Here is a 9,868-nt window from a genome sequence, read left to right as displayed (position 1 = left end):
ATGCAATTTTGCCAAGATACAGCAAAACCTACAAACTACTCCCTTACATCAATTTCTTCAAAAAGTATTTCCGAACGGATGAAGTAGATGGTATCTCCAACGCAGCTACAAACATATCGTTGGCATTGGCAATCCATCCTTCTCCCACGAGAAAAGAAATGACATTTTAGTGAACAGGTAGAAAGTTTCAAACTTGGCCAAGCTCTCTTGCTAGGTCTGCTTTCAAGGTTTGTTGAAGGTTTAGCCTTCTCCCATTCCCGTCGTCGCCGCGCGTGTGAAATTGTTATATGTGTTTGCTATTGGTAAGTTGCGTCAGCTCAACTTGCATCAGTCGATTTACAGAGCGCATCCGTGAGAGTGAAGACGGGTCACCACAACAAGCCACATCAAAATGCGGGGTCGTCACCGAAACCTCGAGCAGCCTAGAGCCAGGGATGATGATTAGGGGTGTGGGTTGAGCTAGTATAGCTGAAGAAGAAAAAGAAGATGGGTTGGGGGGAGGGGGTTATTGGATGGTCGGGAGCGACAATTCAAGGAAGGTAGAGACTTGGGAAGGGTGGGACGACAAGGCAGGCGGCCGAGACAGCGTCAAAGGGACACCAGGAGGAAGATGACGGGTGAGAGAAAGAAGACATACGCCTGGCAAATTTTAGTTCTACATTTGAAAACTCGACCGGTACAACTTTTTGTAGGCAAATTTTTTGGCGAAAATGATGAAGATCTATTATCGAAGTTCACCGAAAGTACAAAGCACGTTAAACATAATAATGAAAAACACATCAAGATTCTGTGGCCATCGAACAACCAATGTTGTTGCCCAAATGAGACGCTGACACGCATTGTCATCGCTCCCTTACCGGAGACAACATGACCTTATCGATGACAGCCGGAAATTCTTCGTCCACGTGCCCCAAGGTCTAACGCCGTGGAGCCGCAGTCGTTGTCGTTGAATCCTTGAATAGATCAGAAGCAACTGAAACCAAATATCGTCACACAACAAGAAACTCTAACAACACCGCCCCAATGAGGCGGCAGGAATTTACGCCAGAACTGTGTCGACTGCATCCAGGTGGACCAACTTGACGAAGATCGAAGGCCGAACATCAAACTTAAAGAAGTGTCGCTATCCATCCGAACGCCAAACCCACGAGGACTTAAAAACGAACCTAAACTACTAATCGTCGCGGAGGCATCGAGACTTCCCTCCTCATCACCGGTCGTCGGAGCGGCAGACGGGAGGGGTGCCGAATCCATGGCCTCACCAGCGAATCCTAGAGGGAGGGTTTACACTGGCTGCCAAGGCGTAGGGAAGGAAAACCCCTATAATTTGATATATATATATATATATATATATATATATATATATATATATATATATATATATATATATATATATATATATATATTATTTTCAAAGGCAACCTACAAATAGCGACGCCCATTATTATGATCGCATGATTGAGTTTTTGCAATTTGATGCTCGTGGATCGAGAAATCTGAAGGCTGAATAAACTAATAGCCGATCGCCGCACTATCACAACCACGTACATGCCGCTCATTAGCAAATTCCTTAATTTGATTACGATGTATCCGCATGATTGGTTGCCACTAATCAGCAAGGCTGGTCGAAACAAATGATCACGTTTAGATATTCTTGTCACGGCGACCTAGCTAGTTACGCCACCTATGATAGTCCAAACAAGCTCTTTTTTCTTGGTTTGGTCGATCGATCGATCGATCGATCGGCCGGCTTGGCTTGAGCAACCGAAGACAGAGATGGCGACGGTGCCCTCCTTGTCCGTGTGCTGAAACTCGGGGTGCATGCACATGCAGCTGGCTTAGTTAAAGCTATACAATGCGAATTAACAAACCCGGGAGTGGTTGAGGCTGCTAGGCGCCGCTCGGACATGGAGATCTCGCACCGGAATCGGGTATATCGCATCGCCCGGTGGTTGCTCCGCTCCTTCCTCCGAGCTTTCCTCAGCTCGTCAACACGTACACACACAGAGAGAGAGAAAAGAAACAACAACAGACGGCGCACAGGTGCAACTGAATATCAGACGTTTGTTTTCGTGAAAAGATATCAGACGTTAAGCTAAGATAAAGCCAGCTCCAGTCCAACTGGCATTGTCACCCATGCTACATAAAGTGCCCGGCCGAGGCGCCGCCGGGAAAGCTAAACCGGCCGGCCGAGAAGAGTATACTTACTTTAGCCATGCCTAACGTGTCCACAATATTCTTCTCGGTTTACGCTCTTTCGGACAATCTGCATTTGTAAGGCATGTTTGTTCCCTTTCCCTTTTTTTTTTATGTGTATGTGGCATCTTCGTGTTTGACAAATATATTCAGTAAACTGTGGTTATCGTGAGAATTGTGTAGTAAAAAGAAATATCTTTGCTCCATGGTAGGTGCAGAAAACATCTCGCATCGCATATTCAGCTAGGAAAGAGAAGCAATACAGCGATGCCCAAGTCCAGTTATAGATGATATCTGCTAGAGAGCCCACCAATTCAGTTGATGATGATGATGATATCTGCTATACTGCTACTCCGTACTCCGGTATAGGGAGCTTGATGATATGAGATGTATCCACAACTGTCAGTACGAATGAGAAGTATCAAGCATGTAGCCAGCCAATGTCAACGAGTGCACCGTGCATTGCACGGCTGTCCGCAACAGAGGAATGGTTGGAGCGTCAACGAATGCACTGTGCCACTGTCCCTGAGGATAATGGTTGTGCTGGTGAGGTCAGAAGGCAAAAGGAAAATGTGCATGCTTGGGCAGATGATTATCATACACTGCCCTCATAATAGTTTCAGAGTACACAACGACCCAACGCGGACGCGTTTAGGCAAACATTGTTCTGAAAGTAGACCCCCGTCATCAAAACACCATCTTGAATTACCCTGACCCGTTTTACAACAAAAAGGTAATCTTCAATTCAAAAAACATTTTTCAAAAGAGATATCTTGCAGCCTTGCCCAACTTACTAGCACAGACATCTATCGGTATAATCCCAGGACTCGTGATATGGTGAAACAGGTAAATGCATCAACTACAACGACAGATAGTCTAATTGGTATGTATATGCTGAAAATGCCAAGTACAACGCACATACAAAGCCAACCAAGACAACATGTTCAATCACATAAGGTTACCTAAAATCGACAAAGCTAGGTATTATCTTGTCTCCATTCTGGTGTCCTACCATTAAGGGTTTCACGAAGCCTTTGCCGGCTCATCGCTGGGAAGATCATCCTCATCATGGTAGATGTTCTCTGCCATCTGCCATATCTGAAGGATGTTGTCTTCAGCAACGCTGGCAAGCACCCAGTCCTCGCACGGGTTCCAGGAGAAGTCGGAGATTTTGCTCGTGTGGCCTCCATGAATGAATAAGAGCTCAGGAGGGCCGTCCTCCGCATCCTCTGGTGTTTGCTCCTGGTCAATTCTGTAAACACAAACATCATTCGGGTCAAGATGGAAGTGAGGGCACAAAAAGGTATTACTGAAAAAACCTTTGAAAGCTGGACGGCTGTTTACCTGCTTAGATCCCAAACCATCAGCCTCCTTCCCAGGCAACAAGATGCAAGTATAGTTTCATTCTTCGGGCTCCATCCAACTTGAAATACTTCCTCTCTGATTACACAATCAAATTCATATTCAAGATCGATAATGACAAACATACAATGAACAACACAGCCATATAGAGTAGAAAAAACATGCTTATTTTCTTTTAAGCTAAAAGTGGGAAGGAACTTCAAACTGAAAAGTGATGTTGAAAGCTGAAGCATACTTATGACAGTCAAAAGTGTGCAGCGAAGTATCAATCTTCCGAAGATCAAATAATTTCACAGTCTTGTCGGTTGAACCAGTTGCAACAACCCATTCATTGAAAGGATTGAAAGCCAGGCAATTCACCTACAAATGTGACATAAGGAAACAAAGTGGAAGGTGTAAGAATGTATTCTTCATAGGAACAACAGAAGCAAAGGAAATGGGAGTGCAGGCTCTTTCAAAAGAACAATATAGGAAAAGCAAGGTGTGTCCAGTGATAACAGCCCCTGAATACAAATCATGCAAGACTAGAAAGTACTAGAACTACCATTGGCTGCATCAGCTTCAGGGATAAGAACATATAAACAAATTAATAAGATATCTAACCATGATATTGTATTCTTAGTGTCACATAATGTTAATAGTATTAAACTAAGAGTAAGTAGAGACTTGACACTCCAAGGGAACCTACCTCACCCTGGTGTGCCACCACAGACTGTACAGGCTTGGTAGGTGCAGGAGTGCGCAAATCCCAAATCAGGAGATGATGATCATCACCGACTGAACCGAATAAGTATTCATGCCTCAAATGCCAAGCAACATCTTCAACGACGCCATCATGAAACTAAACAGAACAGAACCAAAAGAATATCATGTCAAACCACTTAACAGAAGTATGTGCTGGTCATAAGTGAAATTTACATGTTTTTCCTATAGTATAACCATGAAATTTATTGGTCGAATGTCCATACTGGGGACCATGTTAATGACTGAAAATATACATGGTGCTAAAAGAAAAAAAAAATATTGGCTGCTTGGTTGAAAAGAAAAACAGACCCCCTTAACTTCCTAAAAGGTGAAGTTATCTGTGCACTACCAATATGTTTTCAATTGAGTATTGGAACTGTGTATTCCCGCCGTTCCTAAATACTCCCTCTGTAAACTAATATAAGAGTGTTTAGATAACTAAAGTAGTGATCTAAACGCTCTTATATTACTCCCTCCGTTCCTAAATATAAGTCTTTTTAGACATTTCACTAGAGGGCTACATACGGAGCAAAATGAATGAATCTATACTCTAAATTATGTCTATATACATCCGTATGTAGTCCTTTTAGTGAAACCTCTTAAAAGACTTATATTTAGGAACGGAGGGAGTATAAGTCTTTCTAAAGATTTCACTACGGACTACATACGGATGTATATGGACATATTTTAGAGTGTAGATTCACTTATTTTGCTCCGAATGTAGTCCATAGTGGAATCTCTACAAAGACCTATATTTAGGAACAGAGGGAGTAGTACTGAATTTTGCATGGCCCTGAATTCTGCAAAGCAGAAGTTCAAGCAAGAGTTGAACTCAGCTTCTTACAACGATAAACTTCAAAACAAAACCAGCACAAATACCAGATCAGTAATATCACTTGTTGAAATATTCAACACAACCAGCATTAAACAGTATTATTGTCATGACTTATGATGCTTAACTGACTATTGACCATGACATGCGGCACTAACAGCTAGAGAACCAAAAGGATGGAATTGACGTTCTTAGATTACATGACACTAAAAGAACCATGTCTGAGTGTGAAATACAAACAATCATTCTATTCTTCAGTATAAATACATGAACAAATAGCTGTCCAATGTGCTATGAAGGAGAATGAAAACCTTCTCATAACTATGATCAAGTGTCAACACTGGATAATAATAGAGGGAAAAAGTCTACCATTGTTAGCCTTAACTATTGCAGGGACTTAATTTGCACCCCAAATGTCAATACCAAATAGTTTGCACCCTCTACACCTAGTGCCAGAGCAATGTCCCTACCCACCCATTAAAACTGCTTTTGGACCTAATTTGAATAGTTTTGATTAGGAGGGTGTAAATGAAACTGTATTGTAATTAGGCTGCAGTTTTTCCTCATGTATACCATAATCTTCACGTAAACCATCAGGAATATATTCTGCGTACTATTTCACCAAGGATACATTCCAGATATGACTAGCACAAACCCATTCGGAGAAAGATGCCATCAGAACAGCATGTCATGAGGAAAGCTTTAACCAATGTTATAAACAAGGCTCTGTGTTAATGCGCTCAAATGGAGAGAGAATCATGAGCCATACCTTAAAAATCTGGTATGCGTCAAGAGTTTTATTTTTACCATTTGCTGTGATATCCCATAAGCAAATTTGAGCATCATCTGATCCGCTCAGCAAATGACCCTCTTTAAAGACACTCCAAGACAGGCCATATCCTTCAGAGTTGTGTCCCTTCAGCCTTAAGTCAGGATTGCACGCGCCATCTAGTGGAGGCTTTGATGGGTGCTTGCTATAATCAAAGACATACACTTCTGCACTGACTGTCTTGGTAGCGATAATAAATGAATTTTGGGGCATATATCGAGCTCGATTAACTTCTCCATCATGATTTATCTGTTGAACTATTTGCACCTGCAAAAGACAAAAAAATATCCCTCCCAAATGTGATTTTTGGCACCATCAAAATCAAAATAAATAGCAAGAAGGGTACATGGCATGTTATCTTTATGCACTAAAAGCTTCTTCACCAAAACAATTGTTCTAGAGATATACAAGTATATCTCAGGTTATCTATTTTGTTCTAACAATGGCATAAGTTGTCTCAGCATAGCCGGTCCCAAGCCCGGGTAAAGGAGGAGGGTTGTGATAGGCGTGGCAAGCCAACGTGAAAAACCCAGCCACTCTTATGGAGATGAAACCCAAAGGAAACTCGTTGGGGCGCTTGGCTTCGAGATCTTATGGGTTTCAACTCTAGCCTACCCCAACTTGTTTGGGACTGAAAGGCTTGGTTGTTGTTGTTGTTGTTGTAATGGCATAAGTGTAAGCCATGTGTCTTAGTACCATATTTGAAGGTCTGGTCCAACTTACAAATCATTAATACTACATATTTGTCTAATGAGTTTTGGATTGTCACATTTCCTTACATTCCAGTTACAACAAATAACTAGTGGTTTGTTGATCAAATAGACAACAACTTGAAGGCACATCCAAACATTGGTACATGTGAGAAGGACACCTCAATTCAACAGAATGATTTATATTCCAACTTCCATCTATATCAGAGAATAATGATATTATTATATGGGTCCAACAAAGCAACACTATTGTTAGAACGATTCAAAACCAATTGGTTATTGCCTTTTACATAACATCATGAATTGAGGACTCGGACTAGTAAGCAAAACAACGAGTTAAATTAATAGACGCGTAAACAGAAAGCACAGACATCTCAATCACAAAAACATGCATCTAGCAAATTTTGAGCTCCGTGACTGTGCTAAGGTACAGAATATAATTACAGACATGGCGTTAATCTACTGGGGTACTTCAATGAAAAGAAGTTAAATTAACAGTCTAACACAATAGATCAAAGCAATTAACCAAATCCATATATATTCAACGAAGGGATCAAACATAAAACAGACAGTAGGTCAACTGTTGTCCAGGTATGGCAACATAAATAAGAGATTCATGGAAAACAAGAAAAATCTAAATTAACAAGTGAAAATACTAAGCAAGCATTAAAGATATCATCACGAACCCCAAGTTTTCTCTATAGCATACAAGTAATGAAAGAAAATCATAAATGATTCACTTCTTTGCAGGAGAATCATAAATGATTCAACTCAACGTGAAGAACAAAGAATCCTCACGTCCTAAATCACAGAAAATAGTCAGTTTCAAATAAACAGGTTACAATTATAAGAAAACAAATTGGAGGCTAAATATAATAAGAGCAATATTTCCTATTATGATCTACACATCTGCATGATCCACCAAACTGCCGGTTCTGTAACTCACAGATTCACCCAACGACCTTTGAATGCACATAATCTCACTGGAAACAGCTGAAATGGCTACAGGCACAAAGAACTTCACACAATAACCAACTCGGTATGCATAGGTGACCAACAATGAAACCCGTACAAAAATGCAGTGGTCCTCACAGCAGCCCACTACTCTTCACCAAAATCACACAACCTCACAAAGTACCCAAACAAGTTCACAAAAAATTAAACTAAAACATACAAAATCCTGAAATACCTCTGAGTAAAGTTTCAATTACGAACCCAGAGTAGGCACAATTTCAATGCCAAACCCAGAGTAGCGCAACTTCAATCCCAAACCCTGAGTAGCGCTATTTCAACCCCCAAACAGACGTACTTAGTATAAGAGATCTAGATGGATCAGATACCTAATCTGGCAGAAAAATCATCTGAAACAACTCCGCTAATCAATAAGCCAAGACAGTAATTAACGCAACACACAAGCCGCGAAGCCCCATTTTTGAATCTAAGGCAACACAAATCCCCTCCCCCCAACTCCAGAATTACGCCTAGCAATTCTTCCAAAATTACCACTATCCTCACCAATAAACGACCAATACACGTTCGATTACCACACAGCTAACACGAACCCTAACCTCCACGAGCAAAGCGGATCAATCCAGAACAGAATTCCACGAGCACACAGCATAGCTTAGCACAACAACACAGGCAGTAATTACCGATACACGGCAGAGGATGCGAGATTGGGGGAGGAGGCCGGGCGCGAAGCATCAAACCTTGCCGGATGCGGCCCCGAAGCCGCCGATGTCGGCGTGGTCGTCGTCGTAGTGGCGCGCGTCGGCCTCGGCGTCGTCGAGGGGGAGCTGGACCTGGGCGAGCATGAGGTAGTTGGGCTCGTTGTCGGAGGTGTGGGTCCCGAGCACCATCTTCTGCACGGAGTGGTCCTTGCCGGCGGGCTCGGTGCGGTCGGGCAGCCACTGGACGGTGAGCGAGGGCCATTCGAGCGCGTGGGTGATGACGAGGTCGTAGAGGAAGGGCGTGTTCTTCTTCCAGATCTTGTACTCCTCGTTGATCAGCCGCTCCTCCACCTCGGCGCGGAACTCCTCCTCGTCCCCGCCGCCGGCCTTCGGCATCGCCGTTCTCCCCGCTAGGGTTAGGGTTTGGCTTTGGGCGGGGGTTTTGGGGGCGGGGCGAGGGGGGAAATGGCGGGAGGGTGAGGGGGGTTGGGGTGGGGTGGGGAGCGTGACGGGAGAGAGGGGAGAGACTCTGGGTGCGGTGCGGTGCGGTGTGGTGCGGAGGGGGGAAGAATAAAAAGAGCGAGACGAGAGAGGTCTCGAGCTTCTTTTTTCTTTTGAGCGGTCTCGAGCTGTCAAAACGAAGGGGTTTACACGCAAGTTTGGGCCTCATTGCTTGAGCGGAGGCCCAGGCCCGGCTACGAGGCGTTGGGTCCATATGTCAGCCAGGGTGGAAGGTGTGAGCAGTGGAGCAAATGTGGAACGACCTGTTGTGCTCTGCTGCTGAGCAAGCAGGTTACAGCTACACGGAGGGAGCAATAAGTTTTTTCCAGAAAAGCAAAGAATAGAATCAAGAAAGATACAGAATATATAGTAATATCTTCAGTTAAGGCAGCAATTGAAGACAATGCAAGCTGGTGGGAGCGAGTTATTATCACGTCACACATTGGAAACGACAAATAGGTGGTCTTCCTTCTCCTGCATGTACCCTTCGCTCTTCTGTCTTCTCTGATGTTTCCCGCTCTCGTGAGCTTTGCACCTCTCACCGTCATTGTCTATAACCACAACCATGAAGCTTCTCTTTAAAGAAAAGAAAAACTTCGAGTTGGGCTAAATACTTGTAAGAGAGACTGTAAAGAAAAACCTAATACATTATTGTTTTAAAAACTACATACTTGTTTGTTCATTATATTGTATGCTTGAAGATATCCTAATGGCCCAAATGAAAAGGAATTTGAAACAGTATCACTATCTATCTTGGTCTTGCCCGCCCTTCAACGAGCGTATTACACGAGAGTTGACAGGCACACGACCTCTCACATTGAAGTGAGATCAGATTGCTTGGAAGTTACAGAGGCGGTGTTGGATCCAATAGGGAGTAAATTATACAAACCACCACATATTGGGCTAAGGTAACATGTTGGTCCCAAATTTAGGACAACTCACGGCGAGCCACCATTTTTGTGCCTAATAAGTAACAAAACGCACTGATCGTCAGTTGAGCTCATGAAAAAAGTGAAACCGACAA

General features: G+C 43.1%; 1 protein-coding gene across 1 annotated transcript; it reads right to left on the bottom strand.

Moving 5' to 3' along the window:
• Nucleotides 1-3,068: 3,068 nt before the first annotated feature.
• Nucleotides 3,069-8,879, bottom strand: LOC123452123 (histone-binding protein MSI1 homolog). The gene is made up of 6 exons (XM_045128708.1): nucleotides 8,383-8,879; nucleotides 5,904-6,230; nucleotides 4,247-4,399; nucleotides 3,794-3,918; nucleotides 3,541-3,636; nucleotides 3,069-3,448 (listed from the first exon to the last, which is right to left on the bottom strand). The coding sequence occupies exons 1-6, from the start codon at nucleotides 8,737-8,739 to the stop codon at nucleotides 3,220-3,222; spliced, it is 1,287 nt and encodes a 428-aa protein (XP_044984643.1). The 5' UTR covers nucleotides 8,740-8,879; the 3' UTR covers nucleotides 3,069-3,219.
• Between the last annotated feature and the right edge of the window lie 989 nt (nucleotides 8,880-9,868).

This window comes from Hordeum vulgare, chromosome 5H, assembly GCF_904849725.1.
Source record: "Hordeum vulgare subsp. vulgare chromosome 5H, MorexV3_pseudomolecules_assembly, whole genome shotgun sequence".
NCBI classification, from domain to species: domain Eukaryota; kingdom Viridiplantae; phylum Streptophyta; class Magnoliopsida; order Poales; family Poaceae; genus Hordeum; species Hordeum vulgare.
This window is presented reverse-complemented; position numbering and strand designations above follow the sequence as displayed.

Excerpts from the sequence above, each read along its gene's own strand:
- LOC123452123 (XM_045128708.1), bottom strand. The coding sequence starts at position 8,739 with ATGCCGAAGGCCGGCGGCGGGGACGAGGAGGAGTTCCGCGCCGAGGTG. Across the intron at positions 6,231-8,382 it reads TCGGGGCCGCATCCGGCAAG|GTGCAAATAGTTCAACAGAT; the intron begins GTTTGATGCTTC and ends TGTCTTTTGCAG. Across the intron at positions 3,637-3,793 it reads CACACTTTTGACTGTCATAA|AGAGGAAGTATTTCAAGTTG; the intron begins GTATGCTTCAGC and ends TTGTGTAATCAG.